General features: G+C 38.8%; 1 protein-coding gene across 1 annotated transcript in view; it reads right to left on the bottom strand.

The window, feature by feature from the left end:
- PKHD1 (PKHD1 ciliary IPT domain containing fibrocystin/polyductin) overlaps positions 1 to 27,667 on the bottom strand; it is a 440,412-nt gene that overhangs the window by 400,562 nt on the left and 12,183 nt on the right. The window contains exons 6-20 of the mRNA XM_058662233.1: positions 23,791 to 23,869; positions 23,351 to 23,425; positions 22,319 to 22,383; positions 21,785 to 21,824; positions 20,807 to 20,877; positions 15,816 to 15,917; positions 14,957 to 15,052; positions 12,822 to 12,963; positions 10,502 to 10,616; positions 7,970 to 8,248; positions 5,882 to 5,971; positions 5,694 to 5,784; positions 4,484 to 4,626; positions 2,934 to 3,061; positions 2,123 to 2,295 (exon numbers count right to left, since the gene is read on the bottom strand). Of these exons, the coding sequence (XP_058518216.1) occupies positions 2,123 to 2,295; positions 2,934 to 3,061; positions 4,484 to 4,626; positions 5,694 to 5,784; positions 5,882 to 5,971; positions 7,970 to 8,248; positions 10,502 to 10,616; positions 12,822 to 12,963; positions 14,957 to 15,052; positions 15,816 to 15,917; positions 20,807 to 20,877; positions 21,785 to 21,824; positions 22,319 to 22,383; positions 23,351 to 23,425; positions 23,791 to 23,869 (1,689 nt within the window). The remainder of the gene's footprint in view (positions 1 to 2,122; positions 2,296 to 2,933; positions 3,062 to 4,483; positions 4,627 to 5,693; positions 5,785 to 5,881; positions 5,972 to 7,969; positions 8,249 to 10,501; positions 10,617 to 12,821; positions 12,964 to 14,956; positions 15,053 to 15,815; positions 15,918 to 20,806; positions 20,878 to 21,784; positions 21,825 to 22,318; positions 22,384 to 23,350; positions 23,426 to 23,790; positions 23,870 to 27,667) is intronic.

Genomic DNA, 27,667 nt, shown 5'->3' with positions numbered 1-27,667 from the left:
TTGAGGCAGCTGTCCCAGTGCACCTCTGAGTTATGTCATAAAATGAATAAAGTTTGAAACAAGAAGCTATGGTCCAGTCTGACCAAGAAAATTCCAAAATGACTTTAACTACTGAGACAGGTAAAATCTGAATCACAATGTTCTGTTTCAGGATTGATAGAGGATTCCATTGCTACCTATTCCCAAGCTCTCCTGACCTTAGCTCTCCATTTTTCAGGAAAAAAGCTTTAAAGCTGCATTTTCTGCAAGTCAATAAATAAATTACTGTATCATCTTTTTTCACCTTGGAGAAGGAAAGAAGGTATGAAAACATGAAAGTTCAATCCCTAAGTCATAAGGAATTTTATAATAAAGTGAAAGTGACCAAAATTTTGACACCAGAGAGCCCTGACAGCAAACTGTATGATCTGGCTTGGCTGTGGGTATACATGATACATGGCCAAGCTAAATAGGTATCCTGAATGACACTTTGTCCCTGAAATTACTGGCGAGGAGAATCAACAAGGAACCACCAATGCTCAAGAAAGATTCAAGAAGACTTCATGGAAGAAGGAGCCAAGTGTGAACTCAGAACAAAATGAATGGAGGGATTTGGATAAACAGAAAGGAGGATAAGGGTCAGCTAGTAACTGGATAAAGGCAACATGGTAAGCATACATTTTGGAATGCTACCTAGCTATAAAAAAAGTAAAATTTTACTGTTTGCAACAAAATATACCCAACTACAAACCTTCATACTTAGTAAAATAAGCCAGTCCCTATAAGACAAATATCATATGGTCTCCCTCATCTGTGACAACTAATACATAAAGCACAAAACTATCTCTATAGGTGAGATTAGCATACTGTGAATTAACTGTTGTATAAAACGTGTCTATATGCATGAGTAATAATAGTATTTCAATTTTTATTTTCTGTTAGGCTTTTTTCCCTCTACTTACTATGCCATGACATCTTTATATATCAGAGAGTTAAGCTTGTCACTGTGAAGCAAATGAATATGCTACTGTAATAACTTGGGGGAAAGGAATAAGGAAAACAAGGGAGGGAGGAGGCAGAAGAACAAGGAGGAACCCTTATACTTCTAAATGAGAGTTCAGAAAAATTCTCATTTTATGTAAATCAAAAATAAAAGAAAGAGAGAAAGGAAGGAGGGAGGGAAGGAAAAGGAAGAAGAAAGAAAAGAAAAAAGATAAAGGAAGAGAAGAAAAGATAAGGGAAGGGAAGGAAAAGGAAGATAAGGGAAGAGAGGAAGGGAGAGGAGAGGAAAGGAAAGAAGAAAAGAAGGAAAAATTAAAACAGGAAGGATAAGAGCATTCCTTCTGGATGAAATGCTTACCTTCCAAATCCTGCTCTTCCTTAAAGGTCATAAATCAAACCTTTAACCCTATTTACCAGATCATATAATTTCTATGTTCCTTCTAGAAGTTAGTATGACAGATATTAATTACTGCAAAGGTGAGCAAATCCTGATGGCGTAATAATAATGATGGCAATAGTTTTTTTTACATTATTAAGTACTTACTATGCTCAGCACATGTACTTGCCTAAGTAAGTGTGAGTAACTGTGAGCTAATCTTCAGTATAATTCGATTCGGAATTTTTTTTAATTGTTTTTTGTATGTAAGGTGACCAATTATATATATTTCATACATATACAAACTCAGGAACATGGTGGTATTTCACACCGTATCCTTCCTCTCCCTAAGGCTTCCATCTCCCTCCTCTTACCTTCATATTTTTCTTGTAATTTAAATTTCAGTTCTATAATCATAGGCTTAGCCCTCCACTAGGTAAAGAATTCAACGCATACTAAGTAGGAAAAAAATACTCAGTTTATAATGAGAAAAATCAAGGCTCCTCACAAGAAAGTGATAAAATTGCAATTACTGCAGAAAAGAAAAACGGAGAAATAGCAAAAACAAGCTTCTTGGTAGATAGAAAAAGGAGAAGTTGCTAGAAAAAAAGAGATTCAAGGGTAGGCAATCCCAACCACAGTTGCTTTCTAGAACCAAAGCAGGCAAGGCAGATAATTGTCTGTTCCTTTCCTATTTAAAACATCATCCCTTGTGAGGAAAGCTCATTTGACAGGCCCATGGAGGACAGCGAAGTTGACAGTCACCTGTTATATTTGTGTCTGCAATAATGACTTCATCCACATACAGCACGCCCTTCTCAGCCAGAGGGAGGAGTTTGATCCTACGAACCATCAATGGGGAGTTAGCCAGAGGTGGCTGGAGACCGTGGAAGCGACATACACAAGTCTCCCAGAGGTTCTTGCACTTGAACTGCCAGCTGCAAAATGATACAAAGTAGAAATGGGCCTCAAAGAGAGCATCTAAAACCCTCTTCCAAAGAGAGAGACCACCTGAACCCTTGTACCCAAACAGCCCCATCTGCCACATGTGCAAACATGCTGCCAAGATGGACTCAGTTAAGTATCTGGCATTGAATCAAGCATTCATTCCATGACATTCAATATCACAACATTTTCAAACCGCAATTTTATATATTGAACAGGCATATTCTTGGGCCTTGGCGTGCTCATTTAAATTTAAATTCACTTATAAGACCAATATGAAATACATGGAATGTGCAATGAATCACAGGATCAAAGTGCCAGACTTTTATTCCAGAATTACTAACTAAACGCATTTTGATAATCTGGGAATTCCCACATCTCTAGTTTTCCACTTCTGTCATACCAATGAATATTCTCTGAGGTCCCTCCCAAATCTTAGGATTTGAACCATTGTATGATTGATTCTATCCTTATGACACAAGTCACATTCCTTCTAGCAAGTGTTGCTTTCTCAACAAATGCTCTTGAATCAACTTATTTGTCAAATATGGATTGTTCAAGCCTAATCAGTGGGCCAGAGTATAATCCTCCCAGTGGGCACAAGCTCCACTTGCCCCCATCCATCAGATACCTGTTGGGATTGATCCCACTGAGACTCCAATCACAGGTGGTATTCTTCACGATGTTTTGAGAGCCAAGTGTGAAGAATACAGTCATCTTCAGAATCCTATTTGTGTGGCCTTTGTATGCTATACACAGCTAAGAATATCAAACAAGCATTTCAGTTATATCTATTAATGCCACAGAGCCATCCAAGCTGTATCTTCTTGGGAGTCTACAGTCTTAAAATCTTGCCACAAGCCAGAAAAGAGAGCATTCCTGCCCTTCTGGAGCCTACCAGTCTAGCTGGAGAGAACAAAATGATTTATGGTGCAGTGCTATTTATCCCCTACAATAGATCTGTTGGAAGATACTTTGTTCTAACCCAATTACCTGTGCTACCTTGAGCAAACTTGTTAACCCCTTTAGGTCTCAGTTCAACTCTAACTCCAAGAACTCTTGCTTTCTAACTCAATTAAGTACAATGTTATTTGGAAAGAGAAGACTAAAGATCAGGAATTTTTACCAATGATCTTATGGACTTTCTGCAAATCATCTTCTAGCTCCGGGCTGTTTATAGAAAATAAACAAATTGATGTAACGTAGACTTCTTCACCATTAGCACTATGACATGGGGGGTACACAGGTTTGTTTTGGAAGTTGTCCTATACATAATAGCATGTTTAGCAATAATCCTGACTCTAAGCACTAAATGCCAAAACACAGTCCCAGTTGTGGTATCTGAAACTGTCTCCATGTATTTCCAGCTCTAATAATAGTGCAAAACCACACCATCAGAAGCTTTGGCAGTAGACAGAAGATGAAGATGGGTTCAGCCTCTCACCTGAATTGTTCATCCATAACTTTCACTGCACCCTGATTAGGAAAAGACAAGGAACTACTGCCCCAAGCTCCACCACCCCAACAAGACCCACTCTGGTTCCAAAAAACCGAGTGAGGGCAACTCTTATGAAGAAAAACAGAATGACTGAAGCAAAGTAGGTATAGTGATCTTAGAATTTTATGTGTCTATGAAATAAAATCTGCTTATATTAAATAAAATAATTTAAATTATTGCAATAAAAAACAAACATATTGTGTTTATCAGTAACAACTAAATAATAAATAGTGTTCACTAAGTTCTTGCCATAGTGCAAGCACTTTACTAGATTCTCCTGAGAGTTGTGACACACAGTTACTTATTTTGAATCTATGACACTAAATAGGATGTAAATATGATGTAAGACATCAAGGGCATGCAGAATGTACAGTCATAATTTAACACTACTCAATGATTATGGAGTCTGCATCTCAACAACAAAGCAACTGTAGAGCCGATCAAACCTGCCATAGGTCTTACAGCTAATACAAAGGCTTCCCAAGTAACAATTCATGCGGTCAAGAGTGTTTCAAATACCTGTTAAGAACATGAAACCTCAACCTGAAAAGTCTTTGACAAATCACAGCGATCACTTCCCTGTGATCCTATTTTCAGAATTCTATTTTTCTAGAGGATCATATTAATCCCTACCCCTGCCCTCCCACCCATGTGGCCTCCTGACAGCATGGCCTGCTACTCACATGTGTACGTTGATCCAGCCAATGGCCTTTCTGGGTAGCTGGTGGAGTTATAACAAGGTATTTAGGCTGATGGAGGCTGAACCTGCCACAGAAGGGCTCTGTCCCACTGGTGGGATGTCCATCAGAAAGGGAACCTTCCAGGCCTGCATGTAGTTCAGATAAAACAGGTAGATAGGTGTCAATATTAAACAAGACAGATTTCCTGGGGTGTGTTTGGTCAAGTGGTTAAGATACTGATTAAGATGCTCATGATCTGTATCAGAGTGCCTGAGTTCAACAACCATCTCAGATTCCTGATTCTAGCTCCCTGCCATTAGATGTAATAATGATGACTCAAAGTTCCCGCCAGTCGTAAGGGAGAGCTGAACTGAGTGCCCAGCCCTTGGGTTCAGTCTCATCCCAGCCTTGTTGTACACACTGGGGAGTGATGCAAAGAATGGGAATGTAGAGGTGCTTTCTTGCCCTCCCTCCATCCCTGTCTCTACCCTATTTTTCTCTCTCTGTATATAAAATATGTAACATTTTAAAAGAGAGGAGACATTTGCAGAGAATGGATAGGAGATTACCGTAATACTAGCGTCTCAGCCCTTAAGGGAGTTGGACAACGCCTAAGTGGCCAGCACCTCAACCTGAAGTTTCCAGTTATGAGAAAGCCTTGCTCTGTCAATGTAGAAAAGCCTAGGATCATATTCTCTGTGTACTAGGACAAGAAAGGTCATTGAGAAGCATAAAGAGGTTCCAAAGGAATTTAGTTCAGCATAGCAATTTTTAAAAAATAATTTTTCTCTTCTAAAAAAATCTATTTCATTTGAAAGAGAATACACTCACAGAAAGACACTAGCTCATTTCCCAAATGTCAATAGCTGCTGTGATTGAATCAGATGAAATCGAGGAACCTAGAACTCAATTCAGGCCTCCCAAGTGGGTGTCAAATATTTGAGCTAGCAGTTGCAACCTCCCAGGGTGCACACAAACAGGAAGCTGGATCAAAAACAGAGCTGAGACTGGAGCCCACGCACTTTCATAAGGTATGTAGACATCCCAAGCAGTGACTTCAATATTTTGCCAAATGCAAACCCCTCCATTAGTAGTTTTTAAAATGTTATTTCATTTGTGTGTAAGATGACTTTCTTATAATAATCTGCTAAGCCTTTGGAGAGGATATGGAGATGTGTCCATCTTCTGGAGAAAAAAATAAGACAATAGGTACCTTGTTCGAATCCAAGTTGGAATAAAATGTTAGCTGAATGGGGCTCCAGTTTGCATTTCACTGCAAGTAACTCCTCAATGGCTGTTTGAATCTATTTATATATAAAAAAAAGTACCAGATGTTGATGTTTGGAGCATAGATAGCACCCCTCGTTTCCCCATCCTTTGTTATTTGAAGAAGATTCTCACCTGGTATGCTGTAGCATTTGCAACTATTGGCTGACTGGAGACACTGTCCCAAGTAAGGGAAAAGTTTCCTCTGCCAGACACATTCAATGTCTAAAAAGTCAAGAGATACAGGACTAAATGCTGTGCACTAATAAGCCTGAGAGTCAGTCTAGAAAGATGGGACATACTTTCTTAGCTTGCTATGTTACTTTAAGAATTTTTTAAAATTTGGGAGACAGAAACCTTGCATCTGCTTGTTATTCCCCAAACGCCTGCAATAGCCAGGGTTGAGCCAAACCAAAGCTAGGAGCCAGAAACTCAGTCCAGGTCTCCTACATATGTGACAAGAAACCCAATTATGTAAACCATCAGCACTATTCCCAGGTTCTGTATTTCCAAGAAGCTGGAGCCCAGAATAAAAACTATGGCTGAATGCCTACTCCCTGCAATTTCAATGTTCTAAACTCACCATCATCTAGAAACTTTTGAAGGACATAGCTTCATCACCTAATGAAAACTTCTCCAAAAATATACATGTCTGTCTCCCTATCTATCATGCTCCTTCTCTGAGTACAAGACTTATAGTTTGCTTCTGAATGCCACATTCTCATCCCCTTCCACCAAATTCTTTCTCCCAGGGGTGCACTGCTTGTCATAAACTATCACAGGGCATGCCCGTCTTTCAGTGACTTACTCAATCTCTGCTTTTCTTTCAACATGTTCCTTATCGAACACATCAACTTTTCTCATGGAATGGAATCTACATAATTCTTAATATTTCACATCACTTGCTTTCTACTTTGTTCTGAAGTTATCTGCATATTTATTATTTTTTTGAAGATGTATTCATTTTTATTGGAAAGCCGGATATACAGAGAGGAGGAGAGACAGAGAGGAAGATCTTCCATCCTATGATTCACTCCCCAAGTGAGCCACAACGGCCGGTGCTGTGCCGATCCGAAGCTGGGAACCAGGAACCTCTTCCAGGTCTCCCACGCGGGTGCAGGGTCTCAAAGCCTTGGGCCGTCCTCGACTGCTTTCCCAGGCCACAAGCAGGGAGCTGGATGGGAAGTGGAGCTGCCGGGAGTAGAACCAGCGCCCATATGGGATCCCGGGGCTTTCAAGGCGAGGACTTTAGCCGCTAGGCCATGCCGCCGGGCCCTGCATATTTATTATTAAACTGCAAGCTTAAGAAAGCAGAGTCCATACTGACATTTTTGTATACCAAAACATGAACCCCAAAAATGCATGTAAGTACTCAAGAAAAACATGGAGCATAACAGAGAGACCCAACAGATGACATTTGGAAAGCAGACTTAAAAACCACAGTATATAGGGAGATAGGGTCTGGGTTGTGTGTATGAGTCTGTACTTGCATGAGTTATCTATTGGGAAACAAACAGCTCTCAAATTTAGTGATTTAAAATGACAAACCTGGCTAGTGCTATGGTATGTGGGTTAAACCACGGCCTCTGGAGCTGGCATATCATATGAGTGCCAGTTGGAATTCTGGCTGGCTGCTGAATTTCTGACACAACTCCTTGCTAATGTACCTGGGAAAGTGTAAGATGGCCCAAGTGCTGGAACACCTGCATGCATGCAGAAGATCTGGAAGGAAGCAGCTGCTGGCAGAGCCCTGCCCATTGCTGCCCTGTGGGTTGTAAATAAGCAGATAGAAGACATCTGTATCTCTGTATTTCCACCCATCTCAGCTCTCCTAAGTCTCTTCGTATCTCTCTCTCTCAACGCTCTCCTTCTCTCTATACAACTGTGACTTTCAAATGAACAAAAATAAATTTGAAGTGACATAAATCATTATCAAAGCTAAAAATTATGTGTGTTCATGTGTGCATCTGTGCTTGCATTTGGACTTTTGTATGTATGCATGTGTATGTAGTCGGAGGACTTTTCCTGCGGGTACTAAATTTCTAAGATAAAATTTACCAAGGACATAGACTAAGTAAATTGGGAAAATATGCTCAATAATTAAGTTTCACATTTTAAAAAACATCTTTACAAATCTGTTTCAATGGTGGCAATTACAATCACTAATCAAATACAATTTCTCCTTATAGGGTTTACCACCATGAACTGGAAAGAGACACAGACTTGTATTTCTGGAAGTCGCTGGACTTGAACTCGAATCTGGTGCTTCTCCCGGAGATACGTGGGTACCACATCAGGATTCAGCCAGGTGTTATGAATCTGGACACCAATCCTCATCCCCTTGCTCGGAGAGACCCCCACATGCTCTGCTTCCAGGTAATACCGGGCTCCACCTAACAGTTCCAGCTTGGGAGTCTTCTGTTGCCAAGTTCCTTCATTTCCATTCTGCTCCCAAAAGTCAAACCAGTCAGCAGTGCCAGCCTTGATGAAGGCCATTTTCACCTGTGTCCAAGACACACATCAGGTTGAATGCCATAAAGCCCCCAGGTACCTCCTTCTCAAACATTTAATGTCTAAACACCAATACCAGAAGATTTCTTAACTGTTCTGCTTTGTCCAACACGTTAGTCACTCACTTTGGTCCTCTGATTAATTATACTTTCTCCTCTCTTTCCCTCATTTGAATAATATTTAAATAAGACTCAATGTGCCACATTAACAGCAGAACCAGTCAATCTAAAACCCTACGTTTATATGAGCTTATAAAGAATTGGGAACTTTAAGGGCCTGAAATAACTTGGCCACATCATAATCTATGATGCTTCTTTAATCAACTATCATTCCAACTTCAAAGAGGCATATTAATAATTTGAAAAAAAATATGATTCCTGGTCAATTGCACAGGTGAGTTTTGGGTGCTTGCTACAGGTATCAATCCGTATCCTCCAAAGTTATTGGAGACATTCCTACAGAAGATTGGCTATCTTTATCAGCACAAGTTTGGAAATCAAAGAGATCTGGACTTGAATTCTGAATATCTCTTTTATTATCCAAGTGGTCCTGATAGACAAACCCATCTTCCTAAGCCTCAATTTTGTCATCTGGAAAATGGAGATAAATGTACATATCTTACACAGTGGTAGATGAGAGACAAGGCATAAAAAAGCTGTAGCATAATGCTTGGCTTATAGTAAATGTTCATGAAACATTAGAAGTAATTGCATTTGGTCAAATTCTTCTTTTTTTTTTGTGGGTTCGCAGGGACATTTAAGCTTTCATTAAACTGGAAAGCAATCAAGTCTTTATGTCTACAAATTATACATTTAATAGTTCCACAAATTTGGCAGAGTTCATGATGACATCTAGGATGTTTTCACCAAATCGTAGACATAAATATGGAAATCATCATCAAACTTGATGAAATAGACGGATGGTTTGGCCTCTACTTGGTGAATGACCTTGCCAGTCCTTTTGGAGCCATCTTCTTTGGCATATTCCACTTGTTTGCCTACCAGGCTGTCCACAACTTCTCCTGGTTCCCTTTCCGCTGGCGGTGAATCATAGGGACAGGTCCCACTGCTTGGAGCCTCTCCCTCAGCATCAGGTCCCGTGTCTGCTCCAGCTCCAAAGCTCCAAGATGTCCAGCCAGTGCAGCCAGCCAGGAGATCACTTGTGACGTGTCCTGAGGGGCTTCACTCCTCTCAATTCCTGGCAGTCATGCTGGTGAAGAGTGAGGCTCCAATTTTGCTTTACTCGATTTGGTTTCCTTAAAACTTTCACATGAGGTGGCACTGTGGCAGTCACTGCTTGCAACACATGCAGCCCATATGCATGCTGGCTAACCACAGAGCATAACACACTGGAAGCAAGTTTTAGAAGAGCTTACTTGTGGACGTCCGCTTCTTCATCATGTTTGCAGACACTCCAGCATGGCCTGCATCAGCTCTGGACCGCTGGCCAGGTGTCTTTCCAAATGGGGTCTTCATTCATCTGCATTTAAGTGAGCAGCAGAGCTGCCGGACTAGGGTGAAAATTCAATATTCTCCAATTTGAAACTTCCCAAAGAATTTCAGTTTTCTCATTAATCCACTATCCAAATGTTTCCTTTGCAAGTTCAACAAAACTCCATGAAATCACAAGCACTTAGGTGCTTGTACTCTTGGAAAGCACCCCTGCTGTAGCAGGAACTGTCCATCTTTACACACACAGTCTTCCACCCACGGGGTCATTCCCCAAATGGCCACAATGAAAGCAGAGCAGCCAGGACACAAACGGTCACACTTCCACGAGATGTGATGGCTCAGTTAGTAATTCCACTACGCCACAACACTGGCCTCCGCTGCTCCACGTCTGACTCAGCTCCCTGTTAATACGGCAGGGAAGGCAGAAGATGGCCCAAGTACTTGGTCCCTGCCACTCAAACACAGGTTCTCGCTTCAGCTCAGTCCAGCCTTGGCCTTTACAGTCATTCAGAGTATCCCAGAGGGTGGCAGATGGACAGCACTCTCCGTGTAACTACCTGCCGGCCGCCCAGGCCGCCATCTGCAGGCCCCGCGGGGTGCGCCGCCGCCACCGCCGCTCCCTCACACTCCCGCCGGCCCCAGCCAGAGCCAGACCGGTCAAATTCTTTTTTAACAATTGTTATTCACCTAATGGAAAAATAATCTATAAAACATGAGAGCTTCAGCTCTGTTTCTTTCCTTTCCTTCAGAGGAACTAGCAATAAAGGAAGAGAAATGAGCTGAAGATGAGTACCTTAGTCTTTGGTTCCTCTGTCCAGCTGAAATGTAGGGAAGCTTGGCTGTCTGCCTGGATCCAGAACGTGTAATTATTTGTCTCTGGGGCTACGAAGAACCCACTGAGCCGGGCTCTGTAAAACAGGACACAAAATCAAGCCAAAGCAATCATAATTCAAGCCACTGAGCTAAATGATGTTTTCTCTCAAATTTTTTCTTAATGAAAATGAGCCCAAATTTTATTCCATGTAAGTGTCCAGAGTGTTCTAGAAGAGCTATAGTGCCCACATAGTTTCAATGTTCCAATCCACTTCTTGATAGTAAGTAGAAGTCTTCCTGTAGCTGTGTCATCTTTGGGACTGAAAGGGGAACTGCTAGAGGCTAAGCTGAGAAAACACCTACCACAACCAGAATAAGCCCAGAGTCAAAATTTCCCATAGGAACTCAGTCTGTAGAAAATACTTGTATTATTATGAATAAAGAGAGATCATCAATCAGAATTTTTCCAGAGCTTACCAAGGTCCTTAACACCTGCAAAATACTTTTCCAATTAAAAGAGAGAGAGAGAGAGAGAGGAAGAGAGAGAGAGAGAGAGAGAGAGAGAGAGAAATGCTCTAAAGAGTAAATAAAGGTACACACAAGCTCAAATTTAAAGCTACAAAATGAAACACTGAAGAAAAGCACAAGCAATTTAATGAAACATTTTGAAAATAAGGTCACTTCTAAATGTTTCAGCTCTCTATCACTAGAGACAGTTACAGTTAGGAACCTCTTCTAACTATGTGAATAAAAATAATATTCTCTACCTGTGTGATTTTTTTTAAATCTATAGTTTACCAACATAAATTCTCCTAAGAGAGAGATGTAATTTTGAAAATAATTCCAAAAAGAATTACAAAGGGTCTTCAAAGTCACAGAAAAACATACATTATGAAAACTATGTGTAGAATTAAAAATTTTGAACCACAACTTCTTATTCCATTTTCCCAAAATTTTAGTTCTCTTGTAATTCAAAGACCTATCAATTTATAACTTACCAATTAGCAAATACACATTCTAGTTTTCATTTAAAATCTTTAGATTTTAAAGAAATGAGAAGAAATGGAAAGCAAGTTCTTATTTGGTTAGTGGTTCTTCAAATTACCAGTGTAAGGGCCATTTCAAGTCCTAGTACACTAGTCAAAATGGCTTTTGTTTGTTTTTTGCTTTTTACATTATGATGTGGTTTGACTTGTTCCATAACACTTCCAAACACAACAAATATAATGGGAAGCTTTTCCTTTGGACATTGTTAATTATCCTCAAAAACTACGACATATATGCATGTGTATGTGTGTGTGTGTGTGTGTGTGTGTACACATATACATACATTACTAGGTGGTACACTGGATCACATATCACACCATTTTAAAACCACAAATTGCCAATTAACAATCTAGTTAGAATGGCTTCAGAAGATCCTTTCTTCACAGATTACCTTCCCTAACTGATTTCTTCACTGCTTGAACAAAGAAAAGAGTCTTTCATTCCACAATGGAGTTGAGGTCTAAAACGATAAAACTGTTGGCAAAGGTCACAGACTGGCTGACATTCAACAGTCACCACCAATCATTCAAAGAAGGATTTCTAAGGGTGAAGGGATAGGTCATACAGTCACTGATCCACCCCTCTATATGTTAGCTGGGGATGCATTAAAGAAACTGCACCTAAGATACTTCAAAATGTTCTCACTTTAGGATACTAAAAATGTTGGCTACATCTTTGAAAGGACAGTAAACAGAAAAGTTATCATCATAAGTCAATCACTAAGAGAGCAATGGCTTCCAGTGCCCATAAGAGCCTCCCTTGGTATACACTGGCCATTGGGTTGACACGCAACACTAGGTGGTTGCTCCATTAAGACTATAACTGTCAAGATTCTACTTCCTCATATGCCCAAAGGCAAATTCTGACATCTTCTTAGGTATGAGGCAGGTGGTACCTCGCAACCACACCCTTGCAAGCCAATTTTACCCTGCCACCTAACAAGTTTCCTGGCCTGCTGAGCAGAAAGTAATAATCATCTGCTCCAACAGATTACAAACTCAGTTGCAAAAAATATAAATTCTATGTCAAAATTTAACCATATATCTACAAATGGGTCTGCTGATCTCTAGAATGAGAGATACTTGTTGGAAACACCATCAAGTTCTGTTGTTGATTGGCTCATATTGTAAATTTTCTCTTGGAAGTACGATAGTTCTGCCTCTGTTCTAACCTGGTAAATACACTTTTAACATCAACTTCTAGGTTTAGTAAGCATGCTTTTGGCATCAACCTCTAATTTTCCCACAATATACCTGAAAGGCTGTCCTTCTTTCGACCAAAATCTAATTGGAGAACTGGCATTGGGAACAATCTGCCACCGGTACCCAGGTGTGGTTTCAGACAATTCCAAATCTTCACCAGCATCCACAACTTCAAAAAGAAGGCCTCTGTTGCCTGCAAGAAACACATAGCTTGTCAACAGCAGAGAGGATTGCTCCCCAAATTCAGGGATTACTTTATTTCAAATTATGACAAGAAAGTTGACCTGGGCACCATCTGTAAAGGAAAATAAACCAAAACCCAGACAGTCATGTGAGACAATCTGATGATCACACAATTGCTCTGGAAAACTGAAGAGATCCTTATTAGGAAAGAGTAAGGGGAATTATTATCAGAGGATCAAAGAGTGTAAGAATCCCCTTTTAATGGAGGCACCAAGTTCTAGAGAAAAGCTGAAAGAGCAAACAAATGCTGTGGTTGAATAAAAGGAGGAAATGCAGTTGTGTGTTTGGGACACAACTTTTGTGTGTGTTTCCCAGACATATATGAACTTCGTTATCATTTAAGGTCAGCTCAGCACGGAAATTCTGTTCCCCACAACTTGCTTTTCACAGAAAATTGGCAATCCTTAAAGGTTTAAGTGTTGCTGTCTTAAGTTGTAGACCTGTACACAGAGTCAATTATATGCCATCATATTATGTGGTATTCTAAATGATGCTGTACTTTAAAATTTGTTTTTTTATGTTATGCAAACTCTGAAGCCAAATACTGAGTTGCAATTAATATTGGATACTAAGTTGGACAATGGCAAAAACTCTGGAATCAAAGCTGTGGGTTCAGATTCCAGCTCTGTCACATTCTACAGGAAAATGTGTAACTGGAAAAAGTCCTTAATGCACCTGTGTCTTCATTTTCTCATGCATCAAAATGGATTTATGAATAGAGAGGCTACAGTGAGACTAATGGAAACAGGATATATATAAAAGCCTGAAATATAACAAGTGCCCAATAAAGGCAGCTATATATGCAATTAGCAGATCCCTTAGTCTCTATCCTCTGAATGCTGCTATTACTACTACCCCAGGTATAACAGCTAAAAATATTTCTATTCATTGTCAAGGTTACCATGGGGGCAAAAATCACCACACGGAGAACCACTGCTTCACATAGTAAGGTGCCCAGATTTCCTTGGAAGAAATATCAAAAATAGATCATAAACAATATTAGCAAGTAACACCCAAAGAACTACACTAAGGAAATGATCTCAGTACTTCCAGTAGGATAACAGCATGAAATGTTCAGACAGCAGATTTCTCATATCCTGACACTTGAAACACACATTCTCTCAATTACTTGTTTCCATAGTTTTTCTTCCTTATATGAGAAGCTTCCTCTGAGCAAACACGATGGATCTGGGAGCCAGAGAATTCTCAAATCATGTTGTGCATAAATTTTCACACCTGATTGGCCTTACTTTAGAAAGATTTTTTCCCCTGCTGGGCAACTTTCAGTGCAGGTGCTGAGTCCCTGGAGTTGACTCTCACTGCCAGTAGATTAAGTCAGCTCCTATGGTAACATGCCAACTGCTCTTCATCCCTAACTACTATTAATGCTTCTAGTTCCCATACTTAGCATGAAAATGCTACTTGGCCTCCTCCATTTCTATCTACTTTAGGGATAAACTGATGTTAACTTTACAGTCCACCCCTATTTTTTAAAGGAGCAGAAGAATTCCCACTGGGGAGTAAAAATAATTGAATGCAGCCCATGTGTGCTTCTAGTTCCAACATGATATGATGCCGTCATGACTGGCATGAGAGAAGAAACTCCAAGATCCTGTCCTAACAGATAATAGGCCTGCAATTGACACTTAGTTTGCAGGGAGCAGTTTGTGTATGTCTGTTTTAACAGTGTCTTAATGGCAGTTATGCTTTCAGGATCATGGTCTCGCCCTGAACCCCTGGCCATGAGTCTGGCTGGGGCTGGAAGTACATACAGTATCTCAGTGCCTCTGAACAAAGCTGAGCCTCCTTGACATTGTTAACAGGGTTCAGAGCTAATCAGTCACACAGAGACAAAATTAAAATGCTTTTATTTCCACTTCCCAGCCCTTCTTGATTAAAAATTTAACTGGAGGCTCACTCAATAGCCCTTGTGACCTCCTTACCTGCCTGAGGAGCAGTGAGCCTCATGCCTTTTCCTGGCGCCCTGGTGGCACATTCAATCTTCCTGGGAGACACGTGTCTAACATCACATGGAATGCCTAAACAGAATTCGAAGTTTCACAGATACAGATACAAAAATATATTGAGAAATGTGGATGTGTTGGCAAGGTCCGTCTAAGGCAGACAATTCTCTATCCTAAGGCAGAGGGCTGAATGTGCGGAGAATATTCAAAGTTGTTATCCCAGCTGAAGGAGACCAATAAAGGGAAAGTGATAGAGCATAGGTCAGGTTACTAAGATCAGAAAGAATCCAAACGATGCACTGCCATTCGCAGGCATGCACTAAAACCACTGGGCTCAGCTGGGAAACAAGGTGTGACCGGGGAGTAGGTTCTCACTCTCCTCATTTTTGTGTCACCAACTACAGAAGCATCTCACCTAGCAGAATAGCAAGTGTAGACAAGTACCACAAAAGGGTTTGCAGGGAGATGGGGTGTATTCCAAAAGAAACTGCAAAGCAAATGCCCATCCACTTCTAAGGCGGAAGGATGAGAGCGCTGATTTTCATGGGAATGGAACTTCGTGAAGAGGCAGCTGCAGTGTTCTGCTCTCTTGCCTCCTTGAACGTAAATAGCAGAGGGCATTTCCCAAGCACACTGTGCATGGCTACAAAACATTCTGCTGCTATTTTTGCTTTAAGAATGGCAGGACTAAAACCTCACTTGATTGAATCAAACACAGGTGAACCAGGTGGCATAGTTAGTCAGAAGTACTTCCTTCCATATTCCCTAGACCAGAAGAAATACATGCATTCCTCAGCTGTTCAAAGTTTGGACTGTTTTCAACGATCAACATGGTTACCTGCAACAGTAACATGAGTAGAATTGTCAAAGAAGTCTCCAGTAATTGTGATGTCTGTTCTTCCCCCAATGCTCCCAGTTTCTGGAAACACGGATAATATTCCTGCAAGAAGTTTTTAAAAAGTAAGCTCCCATATAAAAAACCAGAATATGACTCAGATAATTATAGAAGCAATCAGTTTCTTATTGTGAGTTTCTAAATTCAGCAGCAGTTGGATTTTCCTCCAGAAGTAGTCATTTGCCATTATATATTATATGGGATATACAATTGTTGTAATTACAAAAGGATCAACATTTGAAAGGGAAGGAAATATTCAGTCACAAGCACGGTATAAGCAAAAGCCACTACGTGCTATGGTGCTTCTTCAGGAACTCTATTTACAAGTTAGGAAAGCTCATAATGCCGTATTTGGCCCCACAGGAAGAAGAATATTCTGTGTGTGGTGATTATTGGGATATACAGCCCCTCCACATAGGGTAAACATTTTAAACAGAATTGGGTGGGAAAGGTAAGTCAACTGCAGCTGCAGCTTGTGTCTTTGAGTTGATAGCTTTGTTGTTGTAGAACAGGTAAGACACTCAATAACTTTGACCAAAATGATCAGATAAACTTGCCCTTTAATGCTCTGCACTCTGACAGGTGGTACAAATTACTAACTGCCATCAGTCACTTCTACAATTAGGATAAATCCCTGTCTCCCCCAGTTGGGCTTCCAAGTGCTTTCTTTGAAATAGGCCCTCGTGCGAGTCCTCTGGGACCTCAGGCTCCCATAGTGTGATAAGTACCCTTTTACTTTTACTCTGCTAGGTTTACCTTCCCCCACACATACCCACTACTTCATACCTAGTTCTTTTATGCTACTGCCACTGTTTGAAACCCCCTAATAATATGCCATAGGTCCCCAAGAATTCAACTTTATTTTATCCTTTCCTCTCTTTTGATTAAATATTGGCAGTTCTTTATTTTATCCTCTCTGAGTGAAAGATTTGTTCTCCCTGAGAAACGAAAGGTATGAGGAGGTTCATCATGAATGGCTGCTACTTCAAAATGTGCATTCTGTACAGACACTTTCTAACGCTTCTGCCCATGAGACGTATCAGAGGCAACATGGGGGCAAAGATAGCTCCTCCACACTCGAATATCAAAATTCATTGCTAATACTGACTACTTTATTTTAACCCACTGTTTTATAATTCTTGTTTTTTTTTACACTTACATTGAAATTTTGTATACGCATCATGTAAAGATTAATACAGTCTACTGTTATGCATTTAAAAAGACACAGGCCAGCCAAAATGATTTATAATGTTCTTAAGCTTTCAACATAGTTATGGGTATTATATATATATATATATCATATATGTGTGTGTGTGTGTGTGTGTATATATATATATATATATATAAAGTTCTTGCCTTACATGCACCAGGGTCCCATATGGGCACCTGTTTTTTATATATATAAAGCAATGGAGACATAAAGATGCATGCAAAATAATTGTTGTCCTGAAGAAGATGAGTGTGGTAAAAGGCAGGCACACTAGTTATAAATATTTTGTGATGAAGTTAGAGACAGTATAGGAAAGAAGAGAGAAATTAAGCAACAGGGTGGGGATGAGAGAGGGGATGAAGGAAATTTCTAGAAACAGCATCTGCCCTGCATCTTAAACTATGGATTAGAACTAGCCAAAAAGGACCCAATGTGAAGACTCAGTGGCTAAATCCTCGTCTTGCATATGCCGGGATCCCATATGGATGCCAGTTCATGTTCTGGCTGCTCTACTTTCCATGGGGCTTCCGTCTTTGACCTTGGAAAGCAGTAGAGAATGGTCCAAAGCCGTGGGACCATGCAGCCATGTGGGAGAACTGGAAGAAGCTCCTGGAACCTAGCTTCAGATCAGTTCAGCTCCAGCCATTGTGGCCACTTGGGGAGTGAGAGAGTGGACAAAAGATCTTTCTCTATATCACATCCTCTCTGTAAATCTGCCTTTCTAAGAAAAATGAATAAATCTTAAAAAAAGAACTATCCATAAGGGGGGGAGAAGAAGGATATTTAAAGCAAGGCAGATTGCCTGAATCTGGAAAGATGGAATTGCATAACACATGTGCATATTGTTGGAATATACAAGAGAGAGAGGTAGAGCTGGAGAAGCAGAAAAGAAAGGGAGCAAACTCCTGGGCTACTTCCTTCAGGAACTGGGAAGCCATTGCAGAGAAGATTCCTCAAGAATGTGCTTATTGTGAAAAATGGTGGCCGTTGCATTAAATGGTTACAACGGGGTACAAATGACAGGTTGGGAGCATCATGGAACACTGGAATATGCCTCACAAGAGACAACGGGTTGCAGACGTAGGTAGTGTTGGTACACATGAAGACAATACGTTTGCATTTGTAGGTGAAACTGTCAGAAACTGGTGATAAATGAATGTGGAATGCGGAAATGAGGAGAGGAAATACTGGATGAATCCCAAGATTTTTGCTCTCCTATTTCTTTAGATAATTTTTGGGTTAAAAGCACAAAACCACTTTGTCCACTTTATAGATCTTTAATTGCAGTTCAGAAGGCCAAACTGGATTAACCAAGCCCTGCTAGAGACCTATTGCCACCCTTTGAGGTCAGTCCAGGTTTCTATTGATTGACCACCTCCTGTCTTCCCACAGACTCCTCTGCTATGATAAATTCTGTTCTGGGAGAACGCCTCCCAAGTTGACATTGGCTCCAGAAATGTAAAATATGAGAATCCTTCAAAACATTCATAGTAATTAGAATTAAGTGATAACTTTAGGTATAAACATATTTAATCCATGCATGCTTTCTTCCTAATACATATTTTAGATGAATTTTTAAAGGCCCTTCCTAGCTGCATTATCAGAGATACTTGAAATCTGTCTAGCATTCTAGAATTTGACAGTAATACACATACTCAAAAAAAAGTTAGGGGTGATATGGCTTCAAGAGTATATATCTCAGGTCCGGTGCAGTAGCCTAGTGGCTAAATTTCTTGCCTTGCATGCACCAGGGTCCCATATGGGCATCTGTTCATGTCCCAACTGCTCCACTTCCACTTTCCAGCTCCTTGCTTATGGCCTGGGAAAGCAGTCAAGCAAAGCCCAAAGCCCTGTGACCCTGCACCCTTGTGGGAGACCCGGAAGTAACTCCTGGCTTCAAATTGGCTCAGCTCCAGCCATTGTGGCTGCTTGGGGAGTGAACCAGCAATTGGAAGATCTTTCTCTCTCTCCTTCTCTCTGTAAATCTGACTTTCCAATAAATATAAATAATAAAAAAGAACATACATCTCATAGCATGCTTGAAATATGCATTGGAGTTAGAATTAGGTATGCACTTTCTGGCTTTGCTTCCCTGAACCTAAGTCCTCCTCTGTAAAAAAAAAAAAAAAAAAAAAAAAATGCAGCCATTATCAATCTCATAACAATATGTAATAAATAATGCAATTATATGAAAAACATTCAAAATAAACTTCATTTATGCCATTACTTGAAAAATTAACACAGATGTTTCTTCATATTTACCCTCAAATGGAGTAGTTATTCTGCTTAAAGAAAAGAAAGCCTGGGTATTTGTTACAGGGTTAAGAAGTCCACATTCCACATTGGAATGCCTGGATTCAGTTGCCAGCCTGGCTTTTGATCCCAATTAATGACCAGTGCAGACCCTATGAGGTAATGCCAATAGCTCCTGTAGTTTTTTTTCCGTTACCCATGTGGGAGATCTGGATTGTGTTCCCAAACCCCAAATTTGCTTGACCTAACCTGGCCTATATGGGCATTTGCAGAGAATGCCAGCAAATAGGAACTCTCACTCTCACTCTCAGTCACTGTCTCTGAAAAATAAAATCTGATGCAGCATAAAGGAAAGTGCCAAATTCAGCGATTATGGATTGTGCAATCTAAACAGTGAATAGTATTTTCCAGGTGACTTTTGAGATATCTTACACTTTAGGCAAAGGAAGATTTTGACTGTTTCTGGAATCTGAACCTACCCAGAGGCATTTTTTTGTGCCTTTGCGAGTATGTTTAACTCGACAATTTAAGCACTCTTTTTAAAAAGATTCATTTATTAAATCTTGTATTTTAAAATGATAATATTAGTGTGGAAACAATGGTATTACCCACTTTCACCCTGTAGCCCTTGACCCTTTGTACCCTAATCAACTCAGTAAGATTCTTAAAAAAAATAAAAAATAAGTCTTGTGTTTCAAAGACTCATTCATCAATTCATTCATTCATTTGAAAGATAGAATTGCAGAGAGAAAAGGAGAAATAAAATCTTCCATCCCCTGATTCCCTCCCAAAATGGCTTCAACAGCCAATCTGAACCAGGCCAAAGAAAGGAGCCAAGGAGTTCCTCCAGATCTCCCAATTGGGTGGTAGAGGCCCAAGAACTTGGACCATTGTCTGCTATCTTTCTAAGCTCATTAGCAGGGAGCTGAATCAGAAGTAGAGCAACTTAGGACACAAACCAGCACCCCATAATGTTGACCCTAAGTACTCTTCTTTAGTAACCAATTTTTCTAACAAACTGAGTTCATAATTTCACATAAATTTTTCAATCTTCAGCACTCACTTTTTGGTATGACAAAGTATGCATCTGATGGCAATACGATAATTTAGCATCTATATTGGCAAATCTTAAATTATTGAATAAATGTTCAGATATAGAGTATTGGAAAGATAAGCTTTGAGATTTTTAAGTATCACCCTTTTCTGATTTTTTTGGAACACATATAAATGCATAACATCTTGTCTTTCATATATTCTATTTCTATATACTTTGTGTAAGAGTTTATCATCAAACCTCTTTGAGTATAGTAACTAAAGCTGACACTTACGTAAGCAACATTGTGCCAAGAAAAACCAAAATATCATCTCTCATTGTAAATGCAGTTTCAGGTGCTAATGGTCATACAGAAGAAAGAGAAGCAGTGAGACATGAGGGGAGGAACAAGGGGCGCATGACAACGCAAAATATTACCTGCGTGTGTCTGATACAGGAAAAGGTCTTGCTTAGCACTGATCAGCCATGCACTCTTATGTACCATTGATCTTCAAAAACAGAAAGTTGTATTTTGAATGAAAATATATTTTAGAATGTATTTTTAAATTTATCTCCTGGAAGGAAGATTGTGAAGTAACTGCTAGTGATGGGTTACTTTATCATATAACTTATACATTTTACAGTTATAGTTTCTAATAGTTTTACTGAGCTTTAGAATAGTTGGATCATTATAATGGATAGAAAACCAATGAGTTTAAGCTTATTATTTGCTGATATATAAAATGTTATATGGGACAAATACCTACTTTACAGGGTATCACAAACATTAAATGGAATGACGGACATCAATGCCCTAGTACTGAATTGGTCTATAATAGCAATCAGTATATATTCTGTTTATGCAGGAAGAGGTAATCTCCATATTCTAAGCTTTATAGCTACAGCTAATGTATTATAATCATCACAATAAAATTAGTATTAGCAAAGTAATACACTTGTAAGGAAAATGCCAGGCAAATTATATGGCAACACAGATGCAATGAGACACACAGAAATCCTACATTACAGATTACCTGTCCAGAAGCTTGACCAAATTTGGATTCCTTTCAAATTGAAGAAGAAATTTCCAAGAATTGCATAAGGCATTGCATCAAACTAAAACTATATACTACATAAAACACACATGACAGTTTTTAATTCATAATACTTTCATATTGCTAAAGAGGCAATTCGCAAAATTCTGCACCATCACTACATTGAAGACTTATATTGCTTTTATATGAATGCATGGGACACAGTTATATTTGTCCAATAAAGGAAATAAAGTTCATTATGTTTCATTGTTATTTTGTTTTTGTAGGTTTGGGATTTCTCAGGATGAAAAGGTTAAAGTAAAAACAAAAATATGAAAAGTAGACAATGAGACAATGAGGCTTGTTCTACTCTGTTACTTACTTTCCTTTGTTAAATACTGAGAAGCTAACATTTTGGGAGCCTGTAACACAAAGAAACAAACATAAATACAGAAATCATTCTGACTCCCTAAGCCAGCCTATTGCTGCTACAAACCCAAAGACAATTAAGTCATCAAGTTACTGCCCAAATGTGTAAATCTTTAAAAAGTGCCCAAAATAAACACATCACAACCTTAGCGCCATCAGCAATAATGACTTCAAACAGTATAAAGATAAATGTACTATTCTATAGCAGGTAAGAGCCCAGGGTTGGAGTTCAACCAAGACCAATTTAATCCCAATATTCTAATTATTAGTTTCAGTCTTTTCACCTACAAAGCAAATATAATTCACCAACCTCACAAGTTTACTGGTGAGGATTAAATTATTTCATATGTGACCTGCTTCTTGCAATGTTTTCTCAGGAAGCTCTCAAGTGGTATTAATATCACCCTCATGAGAACCAGTTTTTTATACTATTTTTTAATACGGAGAAAGAAATGGATAAGACTTAAAATGATGTTACTTCTCTGACCAATGTAGTCGCCTTCCACACGGCACTGCAGAGTCCCAAGACCATGATCTTCCTGAATAGGATAGCTAAGGAAAGTAAAATGAGGTTAGAATCAGACAACGCAGAATTACTGACTCATTAACCAGAAAAGCAAAACACAACAGAAAAGGCAAATAGCCAGAAACTGTTGACAGGTGCTGAAGGTAAATGAACTCCCTCAAACAAGTTGGTTAATACTAACTAGTGATATGATCAGTATTTATGCCACCATTCAGGTATACCAGTGTAACAGAAAGAAATTAACTTACTTGCAATTTCCAGTTAACCTTTTCTTTCCAAAATCTGTTATATGACAAGTATTGAAAATTCTTTTTATCAAAAAAGACCTATTATCAAGCATGAATTTTTAAAAAAGGCACAGCTAAACTAACAGAGATACCATGAGGAAACTGTTATAGAAACTGACTCTATTAAGTGCTAATACCAAAAAGCTACGCTAGAGAGTATAATTCTTGTGATAGTCTAAAAATGAATCCACCCAGTAGGACTGAAATTAAAATCTAACATGTCAGTTGTCTGAACTGACCATGTACATATTCATTTAAATCAAATTTGTTGTTTTCTTTGGCTAGTTATTATAGTAGAGTAGCTAAGAGCATGAATTCTAGAGGTTTGCCAATGAGTTGGAATTTAAACTCCAGGTCTGCCACTTGCTTTCTGTGAAACTTGAACAAGTCCTTAACCTCTCAGTGCCTCAGTTTCCTCTTCTATAATGTGTAACTAATAGCTATGGATACTCAAGTGTATTGAATGATAATAAATGCAAGGCATTAGAACAACCCTTCACAAGCATGCGGGGTTTTTCAACAAATATTTCAGGATCCACTTTAATTGCATTTTCTAATAATTCCTGTGTCTTTTCCAGCAAATATAAACATATCACAGTCAACAGTTGTAACTCATATTTTGAAACAAATTTGAATGAGTATGCTGTATTCACAAAGAAGAACTGAAAAAACATCTGTGGTGGCAAAAAAAAAAAAAGACACTCACCGGCTTCCTGTCTGCCTGTTTATAAGAGAGCAAGGAGTGACCCATTTGTCTCCTTGAGATTCCAAGAGCAGAGGGCTAGATTTTAAAATGGAAACAAAAATTACAAAAACAATAACAGTGTTCTTAGCAAACATGACTGACAAAAGTCACGCCAAACTTGATTAGAAGCATCCTGCTCAGGATTTACTCGGTTTCAGTGCAGATGCCTGAGGACTGTTCCTGAAGGTTAAATCAGTCAACTCTCAGCCAGACAAAAAATTGTAACTATATTACCAAAGTTTATTAAAGACTACCTTATGGAAGAACTTAAACTTCAAAGAGATAAACAGCAATTCTGCATCAGCTGCTTACAATTTGTTGCTATCAGGAAAGCTAATTCCAAAAAGTCATAACCATACACAAATGTTTAGCTAGCTAAACACAAAAATAAAGATGCTTACCTGTCAATGTACTCATCATCAAAATCAAATGTTTCTAGTTTTCCAGTGAAAATCCAGCCATGCACATATATTAGGTTTCCTGTTTTAAGATTTTTTAAAATTTAATTTAATTTTTTGAAGTTTTTTCCGTATTTTATTATTATTATCATTTTATCATACAGTTCCATAGGCCCTGGAATTTCCCCTACCCCCTCTCCAAATCCCTGTCACACACTGAGTTCCCCCATATCATTATAACAGCATAGTTCCTCATAAACAATCATAAGTCCATCATTGCAATCATTGACAATGGCAGAGAGTGTAGCATCCCATTGTCCTGACACATCCAACAGTTTCACTGGGAATCCATCCTCGATCCAGAAGTAGAGAAGCACACTATACCATACCCTCACATCTGGAAATGACAGTCTCCACAACACAATTACCATACATCTCCATAAATGAAAAGCCACGAAACAAAATCAACAACAGAAAGAAGAGAGAGAGAGAAAAAAAAGAAAGTAACAACACCATGAAGTTAAATAACATGCTACTGATTGACTAATGTGTCGCTGAAGAAATGAAAAGCAAAATCATGAACCTTTTTATAAGAAAATGATGCTACTGCATGATCTAGGAGTCAATGAAGAATTTAATAAGCAAAAAAGTGCTTTGAAGAAATGAAACTAAAAAATATCAAAGTCCTATTTTAATGTTTTAAGCTCTAATTCTAAATACACAGTATAAACTTTGTTTCTTTTTGGTTATATGTACTCGTTATGACAAAGTTGATTATGATTTAGAAAATTAACACTTATTGGAAACTGCCACTGTATGGCCCATGATACAAGCCAACGAAAAATTTTAGCTGCCAGTGAGGCCGAAAAACCAATTGTTTTTCATCATAGACTGAATTGTCTATACATAAAGCAAGGAAGGAACAATCATCATTCTTTACAGTCCCATAAAGAGTGAGGGTTTCAGGAAGGCAGGGCCAGTTTCCATGCACTGACGTTCCATTCTCTTGTCTCCATGTAGACCATCCACTCAATGTGGGATTTAAGAACAATGTGCTTTGAACACTTTTAAACACCAATTTTTATTGAACATTTATTAAAATGAACATATAATACTAACTTTCTCATTATATGCAATCCAATGGGTTTTCAGGGATTCTAACTTCTTCTACACCTCAAAGTGTAAAAGATAAATGTCATGGATGACCCAACTGGACAGGAGCTAAAGAATGTCGTAAGAAACATCAGATTTACATAGACCATTGGAATATTTCATTCATTCAACAAATTCACCTATATTCAAAGATGGAAAAAAATGGGGGATGTGCATAGTTCATGTCTGCCTTACCGATTGATATATGGATATGTTCTATCCCAATATGAAATGCAAGAATTAAAATCTCTGAAAGAATGTGGGAGCTCCTACCAAACACAAATGCTGAATTCTTCCATGTTTGAAAAACTTCTAAACAGCGTCCTGCAGAACTACATGAAATTTGAAGCAGACATAGAACAGCATGGGAGATTCAGTTAGAGTTCAGATATCCCCACAATCATCTGCAAGCACATGCCCTCCAAATAATTAGGGTTTAATCATTTATGCTGAAATCTTCCAACATCATATATAATGTTAAGATATCAAGAATTTGGGTGGAGACTCAAAGCCTCAAGACTTTAGATGAAAAATGGTCCTTAGGTTGAAGAGATCACTGGACCCAGAAGACTCTTGGAGTCACTGTGGACACTTAAGAACATCAAAAAGCATTCTCACGAAATAGTTCCCTACTTGTGTCTTATTAATAAGCAAGTGTGGTTATTGAAAGACTTACATTACAACAATAGGAACTTTTTGAGAGTTATCACATTCATTTTGCAAGGTAAATGGGCAGAAAGAACCAACACCTAACGAAGGAGACCAAGGTCATAGAGCGAAGAAGCCTGGAGTCTCAAGTCCTCTGCTACCACTAGAAACTGGCAGAATAATTGCTTTAAGTCCAATAAAGTTAAATTACCTAATTTCTGGTTTTGCAACCATGACTATTTTTATGGGCACACTTTTAAAAAGCTAATCATGGGTTTTAGACATTAGGAATCCCTGCGGGTTTTTGTTTTGTTTCTAAGTAGATAAACCCAACAAAGACTGTGAATGACTAACCCAGACTGTTAGATAACTTTGTGTTACAGAGAAGGATTGATAACCACATTCAGAAATTCAACCGCTCAAAAAACTTTGTCTTGCCTGTCTCTACCACCTCCACCATCTCCCTAACTGATCCTGTGGTCAGGTTTCCAAAATGACAAAAAAGTAATCATCTGAAATTGGAAAGATGTAACCATGTGGATTCCACTTGAGACCACTCCAGTGAGGCCAGCCTCTAGTCATTTCTCTACAAAGCAGAGGTGACAGTGTGCAGAACTCCAGCTCTGCAGGAGAAATGGGCTTGGCAGGTCTTGGTACCAGCTGACATGCTGTATCACACCTCAACTGGCTGGCTCTTTCCTCATCTCTGACCCTAACAAGATCACCATCATCTAAATAGGAACTTTCTATCTCCAGAACAGCAGGACCCCAAACATCTGCATGTGATTTACACAAACCACATCTCTTTTTAATAAAATGTATCATGTTCTTGATTATGCAGAGAAATAGAAGGGAGCAGATCTATGAAAAAGTTACACAAATAAGGTAATGTTAAATTCATATTCTCCAGGAAACAATTTAAATACACAAATATAAAATTTATATTTACACACACATTCAACAAATATACACTTTTGAATAAGTTAGATAGTCTTTCTGAAATTTTTGATGAGTAAAACTAATCAAAACCAGTTCAATTTATGTGTTTAGATGCAACTGTATATAAAAATTTAAGTTTTTATTTCCACAGGTATATCGTTCTGGGAACCCTAAACAAATGAAAACCATATTTTTTTTGTCAAAATCTGTTTTAAATATTTATCAAGTTGATAGGAAATGTACTGTTATGTTTCCAACATTTTCATGATTATTTTAAAATTTGCTGTATATGAGGACTAGCTAGTACAGTGGCTGAACAAGCTAATCCTCTGCCTGAAAATACGAGCATCCCATATGGGTGCTGGTTCTGGTCCTGGCTGTTTCACTTTCAATCCATCTCCCTGTTGATGACTTGGAAAGGCAACGGAGGATGGCTCAAGTCCTTAGGACCCTGAACTCACATGGGAGACCCAGAAGAAGCTCTTAGCTCCCAGCTTTGAATCAGCTCAGTTCTGGCCTTTGTGGCCATTTGGGGAGTGAATTAGGGGATGAAAGATCTCTCCTTTTTCCTTCTCTCTGTAAATCTGCATTTCAAATAAAAAGAAATAAATCTTTTTAAAATCGCTGTGTACAAATGAAGTTGAACACCTTTTTTGATTATCATGTATAGCCGTGCCAATTTTCCTGTTGAGCTATGATCTACTTTTTATCTAACTACTTATGTAGTGAAACCAACAAGCCTTTGACCATAATGTAAATTAAAAATGTTATCTCAAAAATAATAGCTAAAATAAAATATTTAAAATCTGAAACACAGTAGAAATTTATGGGAAATCAAATGGCAAACCATCTATAATCCTGGCCATGTTTACTGTTCAGTCTTAAGAGAGATTTAACATTCTTGAATTTATTTCAGATTTGTAGTTTATTCTTTTTATGTAAATCCCCAGCTTTATACAATCTTCTTCCCTTCTGTTCTCCTGGCCAATGTAAAATCGTGTGCACTCTAACTCACAAACAAATCCCCAAATGAGCTTCAGAGCTTATAGTCTTCAAGTGGTATCCAATAAACCACAGCATAGGCTAAAGTGCACCCTGATTTAAGTCACAGCTATACCATTTGTTCACTCTATGACTTCAG

This window comes from Ochotona princeps, chromosome 1 (genome assembly GCF_030435755.1).
Source record: "Ochotona princeps isolate mOchPri1 chromosome 1, mOchPri1.hap1, whole genome shotgun sequence".
Lineage (NCBI taxonomy): Eukaryota > Metazoa > Chordata > Mammalia > Lagomorpha > Ochotonidae > Ochotona > Ochotona princeps.
The sequence above is the reverse complement of the archived record's forward strand: the minus strand, read 5'-3'. Positions and strand labels throughout refer to the sequence as shown.